The 25693-nt window shown below is 43.1% G+C and overlaps 1 protein-coding gene across 3 annotated transcripts in view; it reads left to right on the top strand.

Annotated features, from left to right (window-relative positions):
* Positions 1-25641, top strand: part of MIB2 (MIB E3 ubiquitin protein ligase 2) — a 51375-nt gene extending 25734 nt beyond the window's left edge. For 2 of the 3 annotated variants that reach the window (XM_049815772.1, XM_049815791.1), the window contains 16 exons: positions 1000-1106; positions 4538-4732; positions 6025-6167; positions 8141-8248; positions 9474-9578; positions 10324-10486; positions 11494-11627; positions 13604-13752; positions 14398-14554; positions 15254-15408; positions 16034-16160; positions 17583-17813; positions 19532-19710; positions 21528-21712; positions 22484-22549; positions 24412-25641. In XM_049815772.1, coding sequence (XP_049671729.1) covers positions 1000-1106; positions 4538-4732; positions 6025-6167; positions 8141-8248; positions 9474-9578; positions 10324-10486; positions 11494-11627; positions 13604-13752; positions 14398-14554; positions 15254-15408; positions 16034-16160; positions 17583-17813; positions 19532-19710; positions 21528-21712; positions 22484-22549; positions 24412-24653 — 2446 coding nt within the window. In that variant the 3' untranslated portion in view covers positions 24654-25641. The remainder of the gene's footprint in view (positions 1-999; positions 1107-4537; positions 4733-6024; positions 6168-8140; positions 8249-9473; positions 9579-10323; positions 10487-11493; positions 11628-13603; positions 13753-14397; positions 14555-15253; positions 15409-16033; positions 16161-17582; positions 17814-19531; positions 19711-21527; positions 21713-22483; positions 22550-24411) is intronic. The other variant, XM_049815781.1, reaches the window with a different exon arrangement.
* The last annotated feature ends 52 nt before the right edge of the window (positions 25642-25693 follow it).

Raw genomic sequence — 25693 nt, 5'->3', positions numbered from 1 at the left:
CTGGCAGGGAAAACTTAATAAGTCCTCCTGCTATGATGTTTTGGATTGCTTGATGATATTTGTAGGAGGGCTTCCCATGGTCTGTGTAGGCAATGGGGTGAAGTTGCTAAACCCAGATTTTGGTGACTGGTTTGTAGATGTTGTACCTTATGCTGTAGAATGCTGGTAAATAGTTATGTTAAAAAGTATTAATTTGGATGCATTCACAGTAACCATGCTTGGCCCTTGGTGAGCTGCCTGCCCTAATATAATTTGTGGTTTGTGCATCTTGTAGAGTGTGTGGGGAATTTGTTCATCTTTGGAGTTACTAGATTTTGGGGGTTTTTTTTGTTGCCCTACACAGCGCCCTCAAGGCTTTTGAAGTTTTGAAAGGATGATCTTTTTTCCATCATGGCTAAGCATGCTGTGTGTGACTGAGTGAAAGTAATCATGTTGAATCTTTGTGTTTATATGTGTTCAACTTCCTGAGTCAGCAAGATGGCCTTCTGGTATCTAACAACATGAGAGAGAGACCCCACCACAGTCCTTCTGCTCGTGTGTAGATATGTTTGTCTTCACAGACTGTCACTGAATTGTGGCCGTTCCTCATGCTCACGTAGCAGCCTCTGTTCCCAATTACCTGCATCTCACAGTTGAAACACAAACAACCTTTTTAAAGCTCACCATGGATCTCACAATTTCTGGTAACGTTTGAAGATAAACCTGGGTCGTCTTTAGCCCCGTGTGTTATTCACTAGTTGTCTTTCTGCCATCAGTGGAACAGTGCCTAAGTATTCTGACCTTCCTCGGGACACCAGCTTTTAGGGTCAAAGACCCTGTTCAGCTATTTTATTGTTTTCTCTCACTTCTTACATGCTCTTCAGAACTCAAGCCATGTTTTTCTGTATTTAAGTGTGGTGCACTTGGTCCTCATATGACAGACCTCGGTTGGAACAGAGCTTTATAAAGTGTGAATAGTAACAATAAATGGATTTGTTTTCTCTTATTTTGTTTTTCCAGAGTCCTAGTGAGTCCTCGACAGAATTTGACTCGCATCACATTAAAAGGGACTTTCCAGGGGGCTAAAGTAGTCCGTGGCCCTGACTGGGAGTGGGGTAACCAGGATGGTAAGCTGCTTTTAAGATGTCCTTTAAAATACCATTCAATTTTTTTGTTTGTTTATTTTTAGTTTTTGCCAAATCGCTAGTTGAAAATGCACGTGCTAAGCAGTAGCTTCTGTGGGAGCTGTTCAGATGATGCAGGTTGCTGTTCTTTAGAGTATTAAATATTATTTGCTTTCTTGTATTTGTTTAAAAACATATCTGTGACACAAACTGTATGCATTCATTCAGGGTGTGGGAGGGAACTTTTGCTGCTCCTGTTTCATAGATGTGAAAACTCATGGGAACCATCCTGGAAGACCTTGTATAGATCTATAAATGTACACTGTGTTACACGAAAATAGAGACCCATCTTTTCCTGAAAAAGCTTTCATTCACAGTAGGAATAAGGTTTGTCTGACTTCATGTATGGTACTCCTTTTTCCTTTGGAATTCTTTGGAATATCCTTATTTGGACACTTTTAAGAACAGCAAAGAGGAATTATATAGAAGGACTGTTCCACATGAAGCATTAATGAAGAGCTGTTTGCTGTGGTTGCTGAAGAATGATTTTTGCTTTCTGTATGAACTGTAACTTCAGGCTGAAAATGCAGAAGAACAAAAATGTCTTTTCTAGAGCTGCATTTGGGGCGTAATTGCTGTGTCTAATTCACTGATACTGATTTCTGTGTAGTGCTACAAGGTTAAGGAAATTTTACTGTCTGTTTCTATTCCAGAGCCTTGTATGCACTGTAATGTTACTGCTTCTTTTTTCCCCTTAATAATTAAGTTGTAAGCCCAAAGGTTCCAATGTTGACTCCACCATTTATTGCAGCACTGGGTTCAGTGGAGGACATGGATACTTGCAGGGTCTGAGAGCAAAAGAAGCTTATGCTCAGTACAGCTTATCCATCCTTTTGAGATCAGATCAACATTTACATGTCTGAGACTTGTGTTGCTTACGATGATTGTGACCTGAAAGCAGTTATATGTGCAAGATGAGTGAGAGGAACATAAGGCCAGCTGCTCAGCTGGTCTCTAATGAGTACTGCTTTGTCTTTGATGGAGCTGTCCCCATCCACAGCTATTTGCTCTTCTGAACTTAGCTTCCTGGTAGCGCTAACACATCAACTCTAATTCCACTTAAGGAGGTAACAGGTAAGTAGTGGTAATAAATAACCTTGCAAACTCTGTAATAGGGTCCTGGTAAGTTCACGTATTGACCGTGTGGTCTTGTGTGTCTGGTAAGGGCAATAGCAGCTAGCTGAGAAATCTGATCTGGTCTTGCTTTTATTTGCCTTTGTCTTTTTAGTATTCCTGCTGCCTGAAGCCCTTTGCAGAAATTAGCATTGACTGCAAAATTTGCCAATTGACCAAACTTTTTTCTCTGCTGTGGTCGGGGTGGGCCTTGGCAGCTCTTCAATCACTTCAGCCTTTTCATTGAATACATATTTTTCCTTACTACCATTTCTCAGAGTCCAAACACCACGGAAGTGGAAGCTAGTGCACTCCTCTAAGAAAAGCATCTGAACAGGGCGAGGGGGGAGATTACTTTTTTGTTGTTGTTGTTCGAGCTGAATCCCTGCTGCAACAGACGAACTTTAAGTTCTTTTGTCACTGGTACTAAGTTTCTGTCAACGCTAATTTGAGGCCCCTGATACCTACCAGGTTTCTTGCAGACTGACAGAGCAGGGAGAGGACAGGAACCTGCTACAACCTGTCCACGTTAATAATACAGTCAAAGGAACACAGTGTTGATGCAAGGTCACTGTGTTCCCATACTTGAACATTGGTAGCGTCCAGAGGCTCTCCCTTCCCATGGTCAGTAACTGCATATTGCATGTAGCCTTCTTCTCTAAGAGCTGTCATCCTGATTAATTTTGGACTGGACAGTTGTTTATGGTTACCTGCAGAAAGGAAGATGAAAATTACTGTTAGCTGCCCTATTGCTAGGGTCTGGGTTCTAATCTGGAAGGCTTTTTTAGGCATAGCTGTGAAGGTTACATCACAGAAATGCTTTTGGTAATGTAAATTGTGTTTTCCTAGATAATATTCACGGGGGTGGATATTTGGAGTGCTGATCTGGTAACTGGCTGCAGTGTAAATTGTGTACAGAACTGGGATCCACCTGCCATTTCTAGGGAGAGATTTTAAAGGCAGATAGGATTTTAAAAACATTTTTCTTCCACTAAAAATTAAGACATACTAGGACTTTGTGATTCTCAGACCAGCCCTCTAAAGAGGCATGTTCTTGTCATTGATAGAGCTGACAATAAAGCCCACTAGTTTGTCTGTATTATGCTTTTTAGATAGATATCCAGTTAGATGAGGAAGTTAACTCCTTTAAGCTGTTAAATTCCAAGACTTTGCAGACAATTAGAAGCTCACTGTCCACTCAGCGAGACAGACAGATGTCGCTTTCCCCTTTTGGGAAAGCGCTAGATCAGTGCAGGGTTTTGCCCAAGTTCACACAGTGATTTGACAGTAGAGTGAGGTTAGGGAATCTGCAAATCTGACTGCCTTGTCCCTAGGTTCAGTGTTGATATACTGTTGTCTCTCGGATGAGAGTATGTCCCATGTGCCCAGCCAGATTTACCTTCTCACAAATATATCCTCCTGTTCTGGATTGTTTCAATAGTACTCCTCCTTGCATGGGCAGGTGAAAAGAAGTACCAGAACAAAATTTACTTGATGTTCCTCCACCCGGCCGGTGTTGGGAAGAGATTAAAGATCTTGGGTGGATTTTACAACTCTGCTGTGTTTTTATCTTGCCACAGTGTGGTGCCGTGACACTGTGCACTGCCTAGCTAGGCAGTGTATCTGTACACCAGGCAGAATGGCTGCTTCTATACAGAATTCAGCTTTTCCATATTTGTATTCCAAAGTAAATGGCTGGCTGGCTTTCAGTGACTTTAATGTAAAGGTTCTCTCCTAGCTGGTCAAACGGAGTTGTGTCATGGTTTAATTTCCCAAATTAAAAAGGTGACTGAGTTCTCTTGTGCCTTCAGCAGATCAGGGTGAATCATGCGTGCTGTGAGGAAGTTGTATGAGCTGCTGAATAATATTTTGTGTGTGTGTGATTTCCTTCTTACATGTATATGAAGAACACTTGACTGGAGGGCATTGCTTCAGGCAGCAGTATGCTGTCAGTGAAGCAGACCTGTGTGCTTCTGTTCAACATGTAAATCTGGCCTGTGATAGGGCCCCACAGAAGTCCTTCTTGATGGCAACCTCTCTGTCAGAATTTCATTTGCCCCAGCTATTGACTTTTGGCTCCGTGCCTACTTCTCTGTGGTGAATAGTTGGAGAACTGACAAGTTTTTTCCTTATTTTTCCCTTAATTAAGAAAAAAAGTCCTTAAATTGTATCTCAGTAAACATCGCAGTGTCAGGTGAGTTTCTGTATATTGGTCCAGTGAAAATGCAAGCTGGACATTTTTTTCCCCTCTTTTCCATCAGGTGGTGAAGGTAAAACTGGACGCGTGGTTGATATTCGTGGCTGGGATGTAGAGACTGGACGCAGTGTGGCCAGCGTCACGTGGTCTGATGGTACCACAAATGTCTACAGAGTTGGACACAAGGGAAAAGTGGACCTGAAATGTACTGTGGAGGCATCTGGTGGCTTTTACTACAAAGAGCATCTCCCAAAATTAGGTGCGTAGAGACAAGTCTTCTGTTGAGAAATTCTGATTCATGCTGCTGTTTTGTGACACTAAAGCCGGTTTGCTTGGAAGACAGAAAATCAGTAGGTGGTTTTATAAAGTTCCCACATAATGTGTACCATTTGAAAGAAGTAGTCCGTGTGTGAACCCAGAGTGGTTAGTAAAGTGGTTTGGCCTTTCAGTGGTAAGATTGTGCAAGACCATCAGATGCCCACAGCTGTATTGCCAAGGAAGGATGTTCTGCCAAGGCAACTTCTTGCTGCTGCAAATGCATGAAACTCCCTTGGGAGTGCCTGCATCTGTCAGCAGACAATTCAAGCCAGTGTCAGTTTTGTTAATCCAAAGTTTTTCATTCTTTAGGCAAGCAGTGGTCCAACTGGTGTTGGCTATGCTTTTAGAGAGCAAATATTTTTATTCTGGTGGACCAAAAAGTGTGTTGAAGGGGTATGTGACAAAAAGGAGATTTCTGAGCTGACTAATACTTGCCCAGCAGGGAGGTTAGTAAGAAGTCATGGAAGAAGGCGATGTCTATATTGGCAACTTGTTGCAATCCACCTTTCCTCTTAACTCTAATGAAACCAAGGAAACTACTTGTGTTTTTGGACTTGCAGAATTTTTTACTAAGGTGTAATTTGGTTGTATTTTTCTAATGAGGTGCAGGGGCCATCTTTTGCTCCCCTGAAGGAAGATAGAGAGGTCTCTTCTTGAATTTGCAGCAGCAGAACTGGGTCTTTCTCATTCTTTTCTCTCCCTGAGCAGCTTGGCAAGAGCATGTGGAAAGGGAAGGATTGGATGGCCAGCTTATTTCCAGGGGTACAGGCTCTCACTACACAGGAAGGCTAGGAGGGTAAAGCACTCCCCAAAGCAAGCTCTGTGGCTGCCTATGGAAGAGAACTTATTTTGAGTACTGTGTGGGTGTGTCTGCTGAACAACAGTTGTGGTTGACTGAATTGCTAAGAACAGCTACTGATGACTGGCATGACATGAAGAGGCATCATTCAAAGGCATTACCCACTCTGGGAAGGGACAAAATGGTGTCTTATTAGAACTGCCTCATGTTTAACCCATATCAATATCCAGTTAGCGCTAAATCCTCTTGATCTCTCTACATAGTGCTGCCCCATAGAGTGTGTAGGGCATACTCCACAATAGAAAAAGAGGTTTATACCATTCTGCCCCAATTAAGCCTATGTTAATTTGCAACCCTTGTTACAAAGCCAAATGAGACCCAAAGTGTATTATTGCATCCTGCATATATGTGGGTGGTATTGTTCTTCTTTTTAGGAAAACCAGCTGAACTGCAGAGGAAAGAAAGCACGGACAGGCATCCATTCCAGCATGGGGACAAAGTGAAATGCCTGCTGGACATTGACATCTTGCGGGAGATGCAGGAGGGCCATGGCGGCTGGAATCCTAAAATGGCTGAGGTATGCTTCTGCTTGCTCCTATTCTCTCGGTAATGTTTCAGTCACTATCTCAGACTACATAAGTAGGCACTGGCTAGGAAGTTACCAGAACATCTTTGTGTAACGCGTTACCTTCTACATTTATATTGTGTTGACTGAATCACAAATACAATTTCTTTAGTGGTAGGACACTGGAGTCAGATTTATTTTTAGGCTCAGATAAATCTGTGTTGTATGAGAATTACCTCGTGGAGCCCTGCATAATTTCTAAGAGTCTACGATGGGGTCAAAAGACTTGCTCAAAAGTCGTGGAAGCCAGTGCAAAAAACCTAATGGCTGGTTTGTTTGTTTTTAAATGAGACATGGATCTGTTCCCTTGGAATTCTGGATCCATTCTCTGTTTGGCTGCTTTTGTATTGTGCATTACTACTAATGAAAGTTATGTGTTTTGTCAACAGTGGGCTCTATCCCTGGCCAGGGCTAAAATTTCTCAGCCCATATGATGTTCTTAGAGCTTAGCCTGTTGTCTTTAGTTTGAAGAGCTATCAGTCTGTTCTCGCCTGTTGTCTAAAAAAACCTCAGATAGTAGAGGAAGTGAAAGATCGAAATGACACCTATTACTGTAGTATAGCATCTCAGGGGGCCATCATGGAAGTAAGTCTCCAGGGGGCTGCGAACATTTGGTGTGGGCTTACGTTCAGATGAAATGGTAGCAGCTAAATGAATAAATTTGCCATTTAAATTAAAATGTCTGTGCTTTTTGTTTCTCCCTAAGTCAACTTCCTTGGCTTTTAGTAGTCTACAGATAAGGCCCAAAATGGATTAAATTTCCTTCGCATATTGAAGAAGGCGGTACTGCTGTTGTGCAGTAGATTTACTGCAAGACAAAAATCACATTTTGATACTCGTCATTACAGTAATAAGACCTGTATCTGAGCCTGTATTAGTAACTTGTATAAAAGTGGCTTTTTGGAGAGGGAGGGAAGTGTGTAGCCACAAGTGACCAAAATGCCTGCTACACTGGAGTCAGTAAACTGAATAACCTGCAGGTCTGATTCTGAGACAGCTGTCTGAAGCCTTGGTAGATGAAGCAGTGCAATAAAATTATAAAGATACGTTCTATATGTATCCCAGCCCAACCTGCCCTGTAGGTGAGTGCTGTTTTTGAAATCAGGCTTTAAAATGTCAAGACAAACTATGTCATTTCAGTTTCAATGTGGAAATCTCCTAACTGATCATCGGTCTCTTTTTTTAGCTTGGCAGGCAGGGACTTACCGTCTTCTGGCATGAACTTTGAGAACGCTGTCAGTGGAGCAATGAATTTTTTATTCCATCGAAGGCTCTCATCCCCAAAGCTATAGTTTTTGAACGTTGCTGTGTAGCTAACATGGTCTGCTAGGTTGTTAAACCTCTGCACTTCTGAATTCCTGTTGTTGGTGAATGCAGGTATAGAGAGGGATATTAAACAGAGAAACAGTAACTTCCTCTCACCTCAGAAATGGGTACTTTTTGTTTCCTTCAAAACTGTCAGCTGCTCAGGACCTGCCAGAATCAACGGATGTAGAATACTGCACTACACAATGATACTTGGTTTTCTGTAGTGCACCTTTTTTTTTTTTTTCTTCTCTCAAAGCATGCCTTGCTGGTATTATACCACAGAACAATGTTGTAATCTCTACCCACGTTTGTCATTTGGAAGGAGGAGGACAATTTGTGCTGCATTTTCAAGGATTTTCGCACTTTGTATTCCTATCGCTCTCCTCCCCCAATATGCTGCTACTTTAGAAGAGCTTCTTAAGCAGGCTTTCCCTCCTTTTGCAGAAAAAACAATGACTGCATCACATTTAAAGCAGGTTTGGGAGCACTGTTAGTCTGTGAATTGGAAATGGTGGGTAATTTAGCCATCTGTGCCTTGGATGCCTGCTTTCCCCACTATTAAGCAATGTGATTTATTTAGGGGGTTTCCCCTACTTTTTTTTTCCCCCTATCAAAAGTTCATTGGCCAGACAGGGACTGTGCACAGAATCACGGACAGAGGGGACGTGAGGGTCCAGTTCAACAGTGAAACCCGCTGGACTTTCCATCCTGGAGCTCTGACTAAGGTAGGTGCTGATAGGTGAGCTTGGCCAGAACTAGAAGTGCTGCAGGGAATAGCTGTCGCTTTAGCCTGCCGTGTCTCAAGCAAGTACCGAAGAAATACGCTGCTATTCTAAAAGCAGTAGTTCTAGGCAGAATTTCCTGCAAGCCATCAGAGCTAAGACAGATGGTTGCAGACGGTGGGCGTTGGGCTACTAGGCTGTCCAGTTTTATGAACTTTTGCATTTCAAATGTTGTAAGTTCTTAAGGTAAATTCCATTTCTTAATTTCAGCTGCTTTGGAAAGAGTGGTAACACAGACCTACAGTAGCTCATCCTTCTGCAGCTGCCTTTCATCTGTGAACTTTCTTCCACATCGTTTCCATTTGGTTTTCTTCCTTATTCTTGTGTCTTCATGATAGCCTCCTTTTTGCATCTTTCTTTGTCTTGCTTCTCTCCGATTCTTCTGGATGACCTGAATCTTTAATCCAGCTCTTCTAATTTTGTGTCTGCATTTCTAAAGCTCATAGCTCTGGCCTTCCCCAGAGGCTTGAGGACTTGAAATGTGGATGATTAGAAACAGGGCTAATAGGTATAGAGGGACCTGCTGGAAGACTAAAAAATTCTGAAAGACCTGAACAAGGTCACAATGCTTAAAAACTCCAATACCAATGGAAAATGCCATGTCAGACTGTTTTGCGCAGAATTAGTCTGCTTTGAAAAGTGTGTTTTGACAGTGCTCCCTTCTCAGCTCAGTGAGCAGAGGGAGCATCTGGCAAATTACCAGTACAGATAAACTCTGGTTTCCCTTTTCTGTTTTAAATAACAAACAGATTTAACTTCCTTATTAAAGTGAATTAAAATCTCCAGTGCCAATTCAGGTATAGTGAGGAGATGGACCAAGGGAAGTTCCATATGTACTTTATACTGGTAGTAATTATAAATGGTTTGAAGAAGAAAAGAAGAAAAATGTTCTGTCCCAAATTATTTCCCTACTTAAATGTGCACTTGACTTAAAACAGAAATATCCCAGCCCTTGAACTATGTTTATTTTGCAGTGCAGTGATTATAGATTTTTTTGGTAGTTGTACTTATGTTTTGTAATGCCTTGGTTTTTTGAGTAGATAGGCTTTTTGTTTGTTGGGTTTTCTGGGGGTGGGGTGGAGGGACTGATCGTGGGGTTTTTTTCTTTTTTTTCTTTTTTTCCCCTGGCTTCATCCCCCAAAAGCTTATGACTTTCTTTTTCTTGTAGCTCAACACCTTTTGGGTTGGTGATGTTGTCCGGGTGATAGATGATATGGAAACAGTGAAGCGATTCCAACCTGGTCATGGGGAGTGGACAGATGAAATGGCACCTGTGAGTGCGCGCCAGTTCCAGAACAGTCCAGTAACTTCCTGAGTTCTCCCAAGCAATTAGTAATAGTGACTGGGCTTGCATTGCCCTCCAGTATTCCTGCTGGTCAGTGAGTGCGCAGACCTTTCTGGGACTGCTGAGGCCTTGCAGAATAAATGTTGCCTGGTGTTATTGGCTACTGGTAATGCAATCCTATTGCAGCACCCAAAGAAGAGCGGGTAAATGGGGAATCTGACAAAGGATTTGGCTATAAGTAAGTCAGATAAGAGGTTTTGCTAACTAAAGTAAACAAGTCCTCTTACGCACCCTCCCTAATTCTCTGGAATGAGGCAGGAAAGTGGCCACGTGGAAAAATGGTCTGATCAGACCAGTATGGCTAAAAAGCAGAATACAGGTGTCCTCCAGGAGCAATTAAATGCACAGAGGAAACCTTTCCTAGTCCCAATTTTTATCAGTTCTCTCAGGGTTCTTCAGATTATGTTTTGTTGTTTCACCACCTTCCTCTCCAGACATTCGTAATGTGTCTGGGAAACCCTTCTTATGTAAAACCAGTAATAGAGAAACTGCTGAGAACCCTCTGGTGTCCTTGAAGTGGGAGTTGTCTGCGAGTGTGTCACTATTCAGTGCTTCTTTTCATGCAGCAGGAGTGCCGCCTGCGAAACCGCTCTTAGAAGCATTGCATTGGTTCTGGGATGCAAAGCATGCTGCATCTTACCTTTTAAAAATCATTTCTCTTTTTCCGTTGCAGACCCTAGGGCACATTGGCAAAGTGATCAAAGTCTATGGTGATGGAGATTTGCGAGTGTCGGTTGGAGGGCAGTCCTGGACATTTAACCCAGCTTGCCTGACAGCCTACCAGAGAGATGAGGAAGCAAACCTCATGACAACGGAGAATGCAAAGGAATCAAAAAGTGAGATAGTGAGAACAGAGATGTCTGATTTGTCAGGGATCATGAAATGGTTGCTCTGATGTAACAGCAGCAACACGCTTTGGACAGTATTAAACTCCAGCTGCCTGTTCTTCCCTGGACAGAGTTCCAAAACCAGGCTGTGCCTTATTGGGGAAGCAAAGCTGGCCTTAACAGGAAAATACAGAATTTAGGACTCGGGAATGCTAACCGTAGCACCGCCCTAGGTTCAGTATTTGCTTCTGCCTTGACCTGTCTCAATTTCCTGTTCCATCCTGCTGCGTTTTCTGTAGGAGGATACTAATTCTTGAATGTTTGTGAAATATTCCCAGGTCCTTGTGTGAAAGTGTTGTCATATCAATGATTATTTTGCCCATTCTGAAATTGAATTTGGGATCACGTGATGTGTAGAAGGGATTTTTTTTTCTGGTTTGCACATCTGCTCATAAAATTTTGTGTAGCCTCACCATACGTATTTCCTTTAGATGTCAGGATCATGCAGGAGAGGACAGACCTGCTGGTTTTTTTGTTTTGCTATATAGGTGGGTCTTAAACTGTTTGCTCAAGTTAGACTTCAGGGAGAACTTTCATGCAAGCCCAAGCTTTTTAACTTTGCTCTGTCTGGAGAACTGTTAACACCTCTGTCCTCTCAAGCACTCAAAAGTCTGTAATTAGAGGGCCTATCTGAAAGGACCTGTATTTCTTCCCTACAGCATCCTTTCTAAAACCATGCATTCCTCTTGAGATTATTTGCCCTTTAGTAGTGATTTTTCTGTGTTGGTCTTCTGTAGCATGGTCTCATGTCTTTTCAGTTCTCAAAACTGAACATCAGACTTGTAAAGCAAAAGTTCTGTGTAAGCCACAAATTTGTAAAGCTCTTTGTGTGAGTTAAGTATTAAAGGTACAGCAGGCCCATGCTGTGGCTATATAGCTGTACTATGCCAACTGTAAGCATGTATACATGTGCTCTTTGGCCCTCTTAACCTGTTGCTGTTTCTCATTCCTACCAGGTACTTTGGTTACTGTATTGGAGAAACTGCTGTCGCAGAAGACTGAGTCAGAGCACGCAGGCTGCCTGGTCATTTGTGCAGCACTCAACAATGCAGCTAAAGTTCGGGAGCTCCTTCAGAAGTACCCAGACAAGGTAAGTTTTGAAGACATCCTGAATGGTTACTTCTAGTTGCTCTTATTTAAAATACTGTCATAAGATTTTGTAGTCAAGTAGGGAAAAGGATAGGAGAACAATAATAGATTTTTTTTATATATACCTAGTATTAGCTCCTAACAGGTGGAAAATTATTTTGCTGCAATTTAGGATTCAATTTATGTGTTAAATGTGCATATTTTATGGCTCCAGTTTGTGGCCTTAAATCTGAACTAGCATTAAGTCCTTACAGCATGCTTCCAAAGCTGGCTTTTCCCAGATTTCCTGTATGGACAGTGCACTTGTAGAATTAGGGGGAGAGGTATTTATCTATATGAAAACAGTAGCAAGATGTCTGAGTATCTAGCCTTTGAAAAGAAAGCCATGGGTTGTGTCTGGCTGAATGCGTCTGTCCTTAGATGACCTTGCAAAATGGTATTGTTGGAATCAGGAAAGAGAAAAGCTGCCCAGATCCTGATGCTGTGCATGTCTGTGCAGTGTCTTATCTCGCGTCTGACTGGAGCAGGGAACTGGCCTTGACTTGTTGCTGAACAATTTATGTGCTTGCAGAGTGCCAAACTGTTAGGATCCCATCTACTCAAATCACTGCTCTTTCAAGCTGCCTGTTTGACGGTTCAAGCTCCTTCAGTGAGGGTACAGGGTTTATAAACAGGTTAAAAAAGGAGAACCAGAGAACAAAGTATTTCAGCAGTGTCCTTGGAAGCCATTGGTAACAAAACAGAAGTTTTGTTGAGGCTATGTCTGCATGGCTGGCAGGAGCAGCTGGATGCGCGAACGAAGAAAACTAAAATCAATTCTGAAGGAACCCCTGTGAAGCTGATTTAGTGGTTAGTTGTCTGGTATTTATTATAGTTCTTTATTTACAAAGTTAATGGGGCCTCTGGAGATGGGAAGAATAGACAAATACCTGTAATTGTCGAATTTATCCTGGATAAGAAAGTGTCATGAGTCAGGAATCCATTATGTTATTAGTTATTTTTATTAGATGTCTATTTCTATTCTAATATTTATATTAATAAAATTAGTTATTTCTCTTAGAGTGTTACATACAGCAAGAGGACGTTGGATTTGAGGCTCACTTAGTAGTACAAGTTCAAATTGCTTGTCAAGGCCTTTTCAGCTTATATCAGCTTTGTCTGTCTTGTGCGAAGGGAAGAATAACATAGTGGCCTCTAATGCCTCCTTGCCTAAATGACTCACCCATCACTTTGAATGAATCAAAGGAAGTCTTGCTTGTCCTGCTCTCTGGACTGCTGCATAGAACCAGCTGCAGGGGAAAAAAACCACTTTGTTCTCCTTGCCAGCCTCCTGATGTTTTGCTAGCTCCTTCATCTCTTCTCCTTAGCATCCCACTGATTTCAGTAGCTGCTGCTTCTTTTTTTTTTTTCTTCTTTCTTGCCTTTCGTACAGCCTTTCTTTGTTCTTCAGTCCCTTTAATTCTTAAAAAATATCACTGCAGCACTTCAACACTGTGATACACCCTCCAGCCCTGTGCCCAGTAAAGTACCTGGAGCAGCATAGAACAATGGGGACTTGGCATCTTCAAAGCCTTATGTAAAGCTAATTCGATCTCATCACACATTTTCCTATTGGGAAAAGAATCATTGGCAGGGATGTCAAGAAGTATTCTGCTTGCAGGCATAGAGGCATTTGGCATCAGAGCTGCAATTAGAGCCCTGGTTTCTAGTTCTGTTCACTCGCTTCTCCCTTCTTGACTAAATGTGTTGTCCCCTTCCCCTTTAGAAATATCCTGGGACAAAGTCAACCTTGTAGTTGATGTACCTAAAGTGGAGCCGACGGGGCACAGATTCTGCTTAGCATTTCTGAACCTGCAGCTGTTCTGCAGCTAGTGACTTCCATCCTGCTGGGCCTGCTCTAGAGCAGAGCTAAGGCCTGAAGACAAGGCAAGGTCTTTCCTAACCAAGCTGTTTGCTGTGTCTCTGCCTTTCCTGTAGGTCGACGCAAAGAACCAGGGTAGAACTGCACTGCAGATTGCTTCTTATCAGGGGCATCTGGATGTCGTGAAGATTTTGCTGCAGGCACATGCTACTGTCAACCTAAGGGATGAAGAAGGGGATACAGCACTGCACTATGCAGCTTTTGGGTAGGATATCTTTCTTCTTGCTGTCTCTGATACAAGACCTAGAAGGCTGCAAAAGGATGTTTCTAGATGTAAATAGGCAGTCTGTGTGAAGGATGTGGCGCTGATGGAGGCTTTTCTCTGATTTTACCTTATGTTAGAAATTGGCCTTTGAGCTTCAGGGTCACAAGTGCATTTCTTAGTGCACTAATTTAACCTTCACAGCTAGGTCAGTTTCCATGCTAGAAATTTTGGGGGCGGAGGGGGAGGATCAGAACAAGTGATACAGAGGTTTTGGTGATGAGATTTTTTTTTTCAGGGGAATGGGAGGGTGGTGTGGTTGGTTGGGATTAGTTTTGTTGGTTTCTGTAAGTGCATATGTTTTCCAGAGCAAGATGAAAGCTTGAATTGTGTTGTCAGTTACCAGGGAAGAATTCATCATTAAGAGCGGAAGATTCTTGTTGATTTAAAGCAAAGAGAGAGCAGATTCTGGAGTACAAGTTAGGAAGGTTTTGGTGTATGTTTGGGGTTTTTTTTGATGCCAAGAGGAGGGGGGATGAGGTTGAGAGGATACAAAACCTGAGAAGTTCCATTGCCTTGCAAGGAGGAAGAATTTCCTGTCTGCACAGGGTTGAATCTAATCTGTCTTACTCCTTGCTTTTAAATCAGAAACCAAGCTGAGGTTGCCCGTGTGCTTATTGGTAAAGGAGCCAGCACAGACCTGTTAAACAATGCAAAATGCACAGCATTGTATGTTGCTGTCAGTCAAGGATTCACAGAGGTGGTGCGGAGCCTCTGTGAGCTCAACTGTGATGTCAACCTCCCAGTAAGTTTTGGGTTTTGTGGGATTTGTGTGTGTGTGTTTTGGGGTTTTTTTTGTTTTTGAGGCAGGGAGGTGCTGCTTTTATGTCTTACACCATTTGTTGCTTCGTAGAATTTGAAGATCATTCTCTTAAAATGCACTACTGTGCATCGCACAGAGGAAGTATTCCTCTAACTTCAGTACTCTGAAATTCCAGGTTTGGGTCTGCCCCTTCATCATCGTGAGTCTGCTCAGCCCAATCCAGTAGTGTGCTCTCTGCTGTGCTGGGCTCAGGCTTCCAGTGAGAGCTGACCTGCTGCTAATGTGTGTTGTTGAAACACTCCTGTTCCCAGCAATAAAGAGTGATGAGATTTTTAAGACTCGCGTTTAGGAACTTGAAGGGTGGTCATGGTGAATTGGACCCAGCCCATTTTTAGGGTGTGCTGGTATGATGGTGGGACTGGACTGTGCTGGGACAGTCTCTCAATGCGAGTTAGGAACATTAGCACCTGTCTCCTCAGCAGCTGTTACCGAGCCCTGGGGAAATGATTTCACAAAGGCTATGAAACTCCTATGGATGCCAGTGATGTTTGGATGTTTGGCCTGGAGTTGATGTGTCCTGGCGACACTGTCATCTTGTCTTGAACCGTCCCTCAGGGTGAGCTGTTTCATTTGACACTCTGAGGTAGGTAACCTGTATTCTGCTTTGGTATCCTTTTATAGGATTCCCAGGGAGACACCCCCCTGCATTATGCTATCACTGCAGATTACAAAGTTGTTATTGAGATTCTCACTGAAGTACCCAACATAGACTTCACTGTCCAGAATTGTCAAGGCTTCAACCTGCTCCACTATTCTGCTTTAAAAGGCAACAAGCTGTAAGTGACCTTTTTTTGTTTTCACTGCTTTTACAGATGTGAACTTGTGCTTGCTGTCTTAACATTAAGAAGGTAGCAGATGTAGTTCTAGACAGCTAGGAAGGAAATGGTTGGTTATATATTGCTTGGGTTTAGATATGGCTAGGTATAGCTGTTGTCCTCCTTCATGTATTCACAGGGAACTGCTGCCTGCTTTCCCCATCCCATCTTTCTCATACCTCCCTAGCTTGGCTAAGAAATCTGTCTGCTTCTGGATAGTCTGCTTAGATGTTTGGGTTCACACATGCAAGGACAGGAGAAGGTCTGTAGTAAACAGTATTTGAAAAGACTGTGTCTAACTGAGAGCCTTTGGAATTCTTCCAAGGATAAATCTGCTCATTATTTTCATAGCAGTGTGAGTTTACCCTACTTTATTAAATGATAACTGAGGGCTTCTGTTTATTTTTGTAATTCAGTCTGTGAGATAGAGACAGTGCTCTGCATCACAGGTGCCAGTTCATGGTACTGTCTATTAAGACACGAACATTCATAACGACTGAGCAGAAGAGACAGGCCTGTCTCTTCTGCATTGGTTTCCTTCCTGATAAAGTGACTTTTCCATCTCTGTTAACCTCCAACACTCTAGAGCCATAAAGAAGATTCTAGCAAGAGCTCGGCAGCTGGTTGACTCCAAAAAGGAAGACGGCTTCACTGCCCTGCACCTTGCTGCTCTCAATAATCACAAAGAAGTGGCAGAAATTCTCATCAAAGAGGTAAGAAAACAAAACTAAACCACCACCACCAAAGACTTCCATCTGTCCCACTCTCAAAACCCCTATTTCCTAAGTACTACTGAGTTAGTGCTGGGACTCATAAGAACGTCTCTGTCTCTTTGAAGAGCTGGCATTGTTTGCCAGACTTTGAAGAAAAGGAGTTGGTGTTCCTGGGAGTATTTTCCTTTGGCACTGGCAGTAGAGGAGAAGGGTATCTTGCCGGCTAGAACAAAGTGGGTTGGAACTGGAGCTTGCTGGGTAATGTTCAGTGAAGTGGTGGGTATGAATGGAAAAGATTTCAGAATAGCTGGTAACCTGCTCGTTGAGGAGTGTGTAGATCCATATTCAGAACCTTCCCTATCTCATAGGTACAGGTCAGAACTCAGTTTCCCTCATTCCAGGTGTATGCTGAAGCTCTCCGGCTACTGGTTGTTCTATGGTGGGTTTCTCACTCTTCATTTTCATGAAAGACTATCTGAAGGCATGTATTTCATTTGAATGCAGAACAAAATATTTTTACAAGTTTACTCCAGGTTATTTATTTTTCTTCAGTCTTAAGTAAGTGCTAGACCTGCCCCTGGTCAGCAGCATTCTTTAGCAATGAAAATGATAAACTGAAGGATGGCAGTCTAACTGGCATCTTGTTGATTTTTGTGGAGTCAAAGCTAGCCTCTGTCTCTGCTTTCAGGTGATAGTGGCAACGAAGGTGACAACTACATGTCGGCACTCCTGGGTTTTGTTTCTTCTCAGTGGTTTGTTGTCTGAGTTTCTCCATCTTTACAAAGGGATCCAAACCACTACAACAAGGCTTTAATGGATTTACAAATGAGTGCTGTAGTGGAGCAATGTCTGTGAGCGCTAACTACTTAGTACTACGATTGCTTTACTGCTGGCATAATCACTGTGTTAGCATAGCCATATCTTTAAAGGCTGTCTGTCTCTAACCCTTGCTGCTGCTGCCTTCCCCTGCAGGTTTGGCAGAGGGGCAGAATGAGTCAGATTTGAATAGGTTTTTCTCCTCTTTGCTTTGACGAGCGGAAATCAAAGCACAGCAGGCAGCAAGGAATCAATATTGCTTTACAGGAGCTAGTCCCTGACTGTTTGCTTGGAGTAGTTCCAGGATTTGTTTGTGGCTGGGAGGTGACGAGTTGTCATATTCAAGTCGTCACCAAGAAAATGTTATCTGTGTGTCAGTTGGGTACTTGGCTTCCGATCCTCCCTTTCTTGATATTTGAGGTGCAAGGGCCATATGGCTAAGATACAGAGGGCTGGATCACATAGCGCTCTTGGAGATCTGTATACTGCTGTCTTGACGAAGATGGTCTTGAGACCTGGGGCCTCAACGAGCACCACAGATGCAGCACTCTTCTTCAGCCAAACTCGGCAGCAACAGCTCACTCTGTTGCAATTCTTCTCTTCAAGGGTCGCTGTGACGTCAACCTGAAGAACAACCGTAACCAGACAGCGCTGCACTTGGCTGTCATCCAGGGACACGTAGGGATGGTGCAACTGCTGGTCAATGAAGGCAGTGATGTCAATGCTGAAGATGAGGACGGAGACACAGCCATGCACATTGCCTTGGAACGGCAGCAGCTAATGTCTGTCATGCTGGAGAAGCGTGAAGGGGAGATGGGGTCGTCCCTCCTTTCCAAGGTGAGCTTGGGAGTAGGAGAAATTCCAGCACCAAGGGCAGGGAAATGCTTGACGTTAGAATGACCGTAGATAGTGGGATCTAAGGAGACAAAGGAAGCCAGTCCAGATGGGGAGCATGGAAACAAACCTTCTTGCTTGTGGGAAAGGAAGAATAGATCCTCTGAGGGTATGCTTGAATTTATAGCATGAAACTTCACATAGTCAGACAACAATTCATACTGCCTCCCCTGATATTTTTATTAGCATTTTGTGCTTCTTTCTTGACATGGGAAAGGTCATGAATCCAGTTGCAGAGCCAAGAGTCTTGGGTTTAATTCATGCCCCAGAACCACAGCAATTCATTTCTGTCTGATGGCATGGAAAATATGAGGATAGCTAACCACAAACACCCCAGTTATCGGCAGATGTAGAGCAGAATGTGAGAGGCGAGACATTTTAGGCTGAAGGATTTCACTAGGTTGTTCTGTATTCATGGATATATAAGGCCTTTCAGGAAAGGCTTTAGATCTAGAAAACAGTGCATGATATGCCAAGGACTGGAAGCTTAGTCTGGCTTTTTGGCAAAGATATTAAATTAGCCCTTCAAAGTGTTCTGCCATCCATGTAAATACCAACATGTGTACACACCAGATTTGCAGTGCAAACCAAGAGTGCAAACATTGGTTATGCTTTATGGATGGAGTGAGAATGATTCCGTTGTAGGGATGGATAATTTAGTACACTGGAAAATCTGGCATAGATTTTTTTTTTTATTGCAATTTGAAATGATCAGAATAAGTTAAACCGACACTCTGAAGGGCTGCATGCTGTGTGCCAAACCACCTATTCCTCTTTTCTACCTCTTGGCGCTTGAAAAAGCCTAGGGCATTGCTCTTCCATTCTGCTCGTTACCAAGCTACCAGTGTTGATAGCATGAGCTGATGGCTCAAGTGCATGGCCAAAGATGCTCCAGCCTCGGGTCCTCAGGCTTGTTCAGCCACTGACATTCCACAGACACCCCACACCAGCTCAGCAATTGCTTCTTTCTCCTGAATTTCTCTGCCGGCAAATTTGAGCAGAGAGGTCAGCAGCAAGGATGGGTTTTATCATCTCACTGAAAGTCTGCATAACAACTTTGCTAGCTGTTGGGTCTTAACTTGTGCTAGGGACAGCCAGTAGCTAGTCTTAGATGCAGAAAGTCTTAAAGCAACATGAGGGATCAGTGCATGTCATTTCCAATATTGTTTACAGTAACATTTTATCTAGATGCTGTAGACTCCTTCACATCTAATTTTACTTGCCCTGATCTACATGCCCTGGTCATTTAAGTCAGTGGAAAACGTTTCTTGACTTCAGATTAGTTTGGATAACGTATACAAAAGCTTGGCTTTTTAAATAGCTGTCACATAAGGGTCCGTGCACCAGCTGTTCATCAATTGGTATGTACTGTAGTGTCTTCAGTGTACTGACTCTTCACTACCTGAAGTGAATGCCTGTTGCTATGATTAGTAATGATAGCACCAGTTAGGACCAGTCTTATGCACTTTTGTTCCTGGAATGCAAGATTTGAATCTGCTGTTTACATGCTGAAGGATTTTTTTGTATTTTCAAAAAAAATGCTAAATTGCACTTTCAAATTGTAAGTAAAAGGATTAAGACTTTGTTTAGCATTTGATGCAGATCAAAGCCACATAACAAAATTTTTCTATTAACAGAGAGTGTTTCTCAATATCTTTTAGCTGCAGGCTTCTGGCTTTCTTGGGAATGTAGAGCTGAATGTTGGAACTGCAATTGCATGTTACTTAGCACAAGAAGGAGCAGATATTAATTATGCAAACCACCGGGGAAAGTGTCCTTTAGACCTCATTACAGATGGAAGGATTGTCCAGATTGTCAAAGACTTCTCACAGAAATTCAGGTAAGCTGTGTCCTCTGGGAGCTAGCTACAGTATACTTCCTTGCAAAATGCAGAGTGCTCCCACAGCACTGTGGTGTCGCTGCTTTCAGCTGTTGTTCCAGGAGGGACAAAACATCTTTGAAACACTTTGGGTGTCAGTCTGAGCATCTCCTGTTTCATCTGGAGCTGGTTGCTGACCTTGCGTTTCTGGAGTGGTTATTTAAGGGTGCATACTGCTATTCAAAAGAGTTGTGAAAAGCAGATTAGTACTGCTCAGTGCAAACTCAGCCTCTTGACTTAGAGAGCCCTGAGGCAGTCCAAGAAGATGGGCTAGTGAAGCCAAGAGCAACTTCTCTCTTGCAGAGTAATTCTGGGCTCTGTTTTACTTTCACTGGATTCTGCAGTTACAGATGTTTAAAGTCTAAACAGAGAGGAATCGCAACAAAAGAGCGGGCACCAGAATCCACAGAATTTATTCCAGAGCTAGATAAAGGCTTGTTTTTCAACTGATAAGAGAAATAGCTGAGAAAATGCCAAAGGGAGAGTAGCAAGTTAAAGATGGCTTTATCTCAGGTTCTGAGGAACATTTGTTTGGATTTTGACTTTGCAAACACGAAAGCAGAGTTCCTTTTGATCTGAGGTCACAGACCCACAGTCATGTTACCACTGGAGGAAGAATCATCCAGCAGCCACTGTGGTGGGCCATGCTTCTGGTCCGCTGTAAATAACAGGTGAAATGTGTCCCTTTAAACGTCTTCCACAGGATTTTGTCAGCGGAGTATATGTTGGCTTAAGGGGGTTTTTTTGGCTTAAAGAATGCCAGTTCTTTCAGCCTGACATTTCTCATGACAGTGTACTGGTTTCAGCTTCTGTGTAGAGGTTCAACTGGAGGATTTGGGTGTGTGTCTGCAGAGTTACGGTAGACCGAGTGCTGCATGCTAGATCATAGGCTAGATTGTCACCGTGGTATGACCCAGCATCACGCACATGAGCCGTCATGACAGCATAGTTTGCTGTACCTTCTTAAGCTGCTTGGTTAGTCTGACTGAAATTAATAGGTCTAGAAGAGGAAGAGTATCTGAGGTTTATATGCATTTATATAATGAAGCTGCTGCCACTTTGGTAGGAACCTAAATAGCCGTTTCCTCCCAGAAACTTATGGACTTTGTATCAAAAGCCCAAAAAGCACTCTTTCGCAATACTCCTAGTGGGCCACGGATTTTTTGGCAGTGCTGAAGACATACGCTAGTAAATGACCATCCTTGTCCCTTCTGTTCAATCATTAATCAATCTTGCAGTTTAGGTAGTAGGTCTAGCTAGCAGATGACCAGCTGACAGGAAAAGTAAGATGGATTGGATTCTGAGGGCTTTGGATTTGGGACTTGTAATGCCAGGACAGAAGTCTGAATCCAAGCCTGTGTTTTGTAAGAGGCAAACTCACAGACAACCACCCCAGGCACTTTTCAGGAACATGCAAATACAGAGGATTCTTAGGGCTGCACTTTTTACATAGCTCCTAAAAGCTGACTCCTCCCAGCAGATGGTTGTACTGTCATTACCTTACTGCTGCCCTCCAAAAGAGCAGTTTTAACTTGTGTAAATATTAGTCATCCCTGCTCTTTCCCTTTCTTTTTAGATAGATCCAGTCAGAATCCCAGCTGCTAGAGGCTGAGTTGGTCCCACTAGGGCAGTGAAGGTTCGCAAGTTTATGCTACCTGAGCATCTGCTGCTCTGTCTCCACGTGGAGTGTTTGCTAGGGATCAATACAATGTTATCTGGTTGCTGAAGGAGAACCTGGAGTATGTGGCTCATATTTTATTACATGTTCATGGTTGTAGGGAACAGCAGGTTTCTTCAGACAGCTCAGCCATCACCTGCAGCCTTCGCCGTGTGCACACCACCCCCAACACAATGACCAACCTTAGCGTCTCGAGTGTGGCAGTCCCCACAGAGTGCCTGGTCTGCTCAGAGCTGGCCTTGCTCATCCATTTCTTCCCATGCCAGCACAGTATTGTGTGTGAAGGTAAGTCCATTCTGGTTTTTTTCCTTTTTAAATTTTTCTTTCCTGTTCCACAACATAGCTTCCCTAGCTGGACTCTCATAAATCAAGCTCTGTTCAGACACAAAGCTATTGTGCTGTTTGTGTCCTGAAACAACCTCAGCACTACTGTCTTATCTAAGATGTCCAAAGCTATCTATGAAAAGCACAGAATGTTCTGACTACCTGCTGACTGGGACCCCAGGCAGCTTTGCTTGTGCTTATAGATGCCCTGGATAATTCAGAAGGAAAGCCAGATGTTTCAGTTCTAGCTGGCAGTGCTTTATCCTTCAAAAACCTCCTCAGAAGGATTTCCCTTTTCTCTGGCTTTTGTTACTGGTTTGTGTTTCAATTGTTTTAACGGCAGCCTGTGCAGACACATCAGCAAGTTTGTTATCTCGCAAGGCACTCACAGTCTGACCAGAGGGAATTTGGTAAGGACTGTATGCCAGAGCTGCATCCTTTTCCTTCAGAGCCAAGTGCTGTTTTGGTCCACGGTGCAGCAGTTCAGTAGCACAGAGCATTGGGGACGTAAAGGTGTTGTATTTGCTACTGGTGTAGGAAGGACTAAACCAGGAGGCTCAGGACATAGCTCAAAAAGAAGGTGGTGTCCTAATTTCTGTGTAGAAACAATCTCTTAATCATCCAGTGAGGTTTCAGGTTGTTCAAAGCGGATGTTCTTGAGTGTGTCATCTTCCTCTTGATTCTGGCATCAGTGAGCTTAATTGTAATCTCTTCTTGTATCATTCATGGTAGAATGCTCCAGGAGAATGAAGAAGTGCATCAAATGTCAAGTGACAATAACCAAAAAACTGAAACAAGGTATGTTTGCTGTTCCTACTGTTAAATGCTGTGGGAAGGGTCCTGCACAGCGTTAGTTTGAGCAGCACCAATCAACAGTTTTCAGTGAAATAAGCATAAGGAAGGGAGTTGATTTTTTTTTTTTGATTTTTTTTTTTTTATTGTCGTTGTTTTGTTTGGGGGGTGGGGTGGTGGTGCTTGTGTGTGCTTGTTGCATTGACCAGCTTTAAGAGAGGAAAAGGTAGATTCTCTCGGGTCTCGTGGGCCAAGCTCAAGCTGTGTAGACAGGACATTTGAGGAAACTTGTCCTGTGCCTGGCTTATTTTGTGTACTGAAAGCAAATATCAGGTTTTCCACGTGTCAGTCTAACCATTTTCACAGGTGGTGATTTAACAGTGAAAAACTGTGAGAGAGGAAAAATTAAGTCTTGTGAAAGCCTTGCTTCTTCCTTGGCTGAAATTACAGTGCCTACGCAGGGCTGATATTAGCCAGCTATCCAGGAATCATTGAGCTGGATTGTTTTGATAAAGCTCTTTAGCCCAGTTTTAAACAGATTGTCTCCTGCCCACATTGCTTAGCATCCAGAATGAGCAATGTTATGCACGTCAGCAAGCTAGAAGCAGGTTTGCACTTGCCTTCGAATTAATGCAGGCTGCCCACTGAAGCTTTTTCCACAGCAGTTGCGATAGTTGAAGTCTTCCTAGCTGAGATGACTCTTAGGGCAAGTGCACGTGAAAATGAATTGCATGTCCTGCTGCTCATGGCTTAGTATCGTGGGCTCCTTTGTTGGAGTCAGGCTGTAGTTTTGTGACTTGATGCCTGGACAAAAGCGTAGGGGAACCAAGAATCTGTCACATGACATTGGACATATGCAGCTGGCAAAGACAGACTTTGGAACTCCATAAAGCAAAAAATAAGTTTACCTGACAGTAGGCAGGAGCATTTGTCTTTCCTACAGACTGGTGACAAAATAATGATGAGAATTCTGAATGAGACATTTGCATGCAGATTTCTGCTGGAGGAGCAACATCAAGGTCTCTGAAAATATCAGCAGGACTTCCCTATCAGTGATGTCTTCAGTGTTTGCCTTTAGCAAGCTCCCCGTCCCCAAACTTGCTTCATCTTTATGGATTTGAAATCACTTCTGGCACCACTGAAGTGCAACTAATTGCAGAATGTTGGGGAAAGGGTCATCTATATTGAAGTGTAAAGATACCTAATCAGAGATTGAGGAGCAGAAGATGAACAGTGGGCTGTATTAAGCTGAAACCGGGAGGAGTCTATTTACCTAAGCTGGCAGTTGTCCAGGATTTGGGGTTCTTCCATTTCATAGAGTTGACCAAATGACTCTATTTGCATAGCTTCATGTATGCGAAAGTCAACGTTAAGTGATGTCAGATGGTTTCTTCTTGTTTTACCATGTGTGTCCTGAAAGACTTGACCAGAAATTTGAATCCAAAATGTGAACAGGAGGTTGAGAGAGCATAGTACTCGTAGCACTGTAAGGATTCCTGGACTAGTATGGCAGAGCATCACAACCAGCATTGAATGTTTTTACTTGAAGGTAGCAACAGCACATTACAGAATGCCAAGGCAGGACATTTCAGACGATGTTTTGTTGCCTTTAAAAAAAACCCAAATGAACAAACCCAAACAAAAACACGCACGCTCACACACACAAATGAGCTGAGCAACTAAATGGAGGAAAGCCACACTGGCCAGTCTGTAAAAGCATCATTATTTGAGGAATCCCTGGATAAGGCTCAGTGAAGAGAGTTTAGTCTGAACTAATTGCTACTCTTGAGGGGCAGAGTCTAAAGAGACCCTGCATTGAGGCAGAGCACACTAGTGACTAACTCTCTTCCTGCTCTCCACCCCTGCAGACAGCACCGAGGTGGAGTGCAGCCCAAGCTCTGAATCCACAGATCAGAGGAAGCTCATGGAGGAGCTGCAGAACCGCTACCGGCAGATGGAAGAGCGCATCACCTGCCCTATTTGCATCGATGACCAAATCAAACTGGTCTTCCAGTGTGGACATGGCTCTTGCCCAGACTGCAGCACAGCCCTTACTGTCTGCCCCATCTGCCGGCAGGCTATCCGGGAGAGGATTCAGATCTTTGTCTAAGGATATGCTTGCTTCCCTTCCCATTCCCACCTCCCTCCTTTACTTCCTTTTTGTTTGCATTTTAGATGAGAAGCACTAGTCAGGCTGATTTGTTTGGCTACCTACAAAGCCATCCTGAAAGAGAGGGAAGCAAATAACTAACGTGACTTGGGTGGAGGTGGAGGGAGTCCCCTCTGTTTCCAGTGTCGTAAGGCCAAGGAGCGGTGCTTGAGGGCAGGCAGCCCCCTCGCCCGGTGCTGCTGATCCACCAGAAAGACCTGAAGTAAAGAACGCTGACCTGTATACTGAAGACATAAGAGACTTTCAGACCAGAGGCAAATAGACTTCCGTATGCAGATGTTTTCGACGGCATCCAACTCCGGTGACTGTATCATGTCTAGTGCCCTGCGGCGTCAGATTTGCAGCCTTGCATTGCTCTGAAAGAAGATGCTGTAGGAGGATATACCTTATACCTTGGCAGGCAATGGCAAAGCATACACTTGCACTGCACGTGAGGAGATATCGGAGGAGATCAGTCGCGGCGTCAGTTCTCCCAGATGCCTGTCAGTGGTAGGGAGGTAATGTCCTAAGACAGCATGCTCTCTGAACTAGTACTTACGGGCTCAACAAGAACTTGGACTGACAGAGGCAAATCTGGGTGTAACGACATCCTAAAGACAGAGTGTGTGCCTTAGAGATGAAGTAGTGAACACTGATTGGAGAAAATATGTTGTTGCAACAAATATTTCTAACCTCTAAGTGACACTCTTCTTCCATATTTTTTTTTTTTTGGCACAACTGTGTGTTCAGAGACTCTTGAGCTTTCTATCCATAATGCCAAAGGCAGGTGTTAAATACTCCAATCAAAGTGTAAAGAAAATAAATAGTAATAATTAAGACATGAGAAAAAGGGATTTCATTTTTGTTTCTTTGTTTTGCAGCAAAACTTAATAAAATAAAATATATATTTTCCTGAGCATTAAAATGAATGTACGAACAGTAGCTGAAATATGGATCCAGCTGTATTGTGTTTTCCAACTGTCTGACTGAAGAAATATTAT

The sequence above is a fragment of the Accipiter gentilis genome, chromosome 1, assembly GCF_929443795.1.
Source record: "Accipiter gentilis chromosome 1, bAccGen1.1, whole genome shotgun sequence".
In the NCBI taxonomy this organism is placed as follows: Eukaryota; Metazoa; Chordata; class Aves; order Accipitriformes; family Accipitridae; genus Astur; species Astur gentilis.
This window is presented reverse-complemented; position numbering and strand designations above follow the sequence as displayed.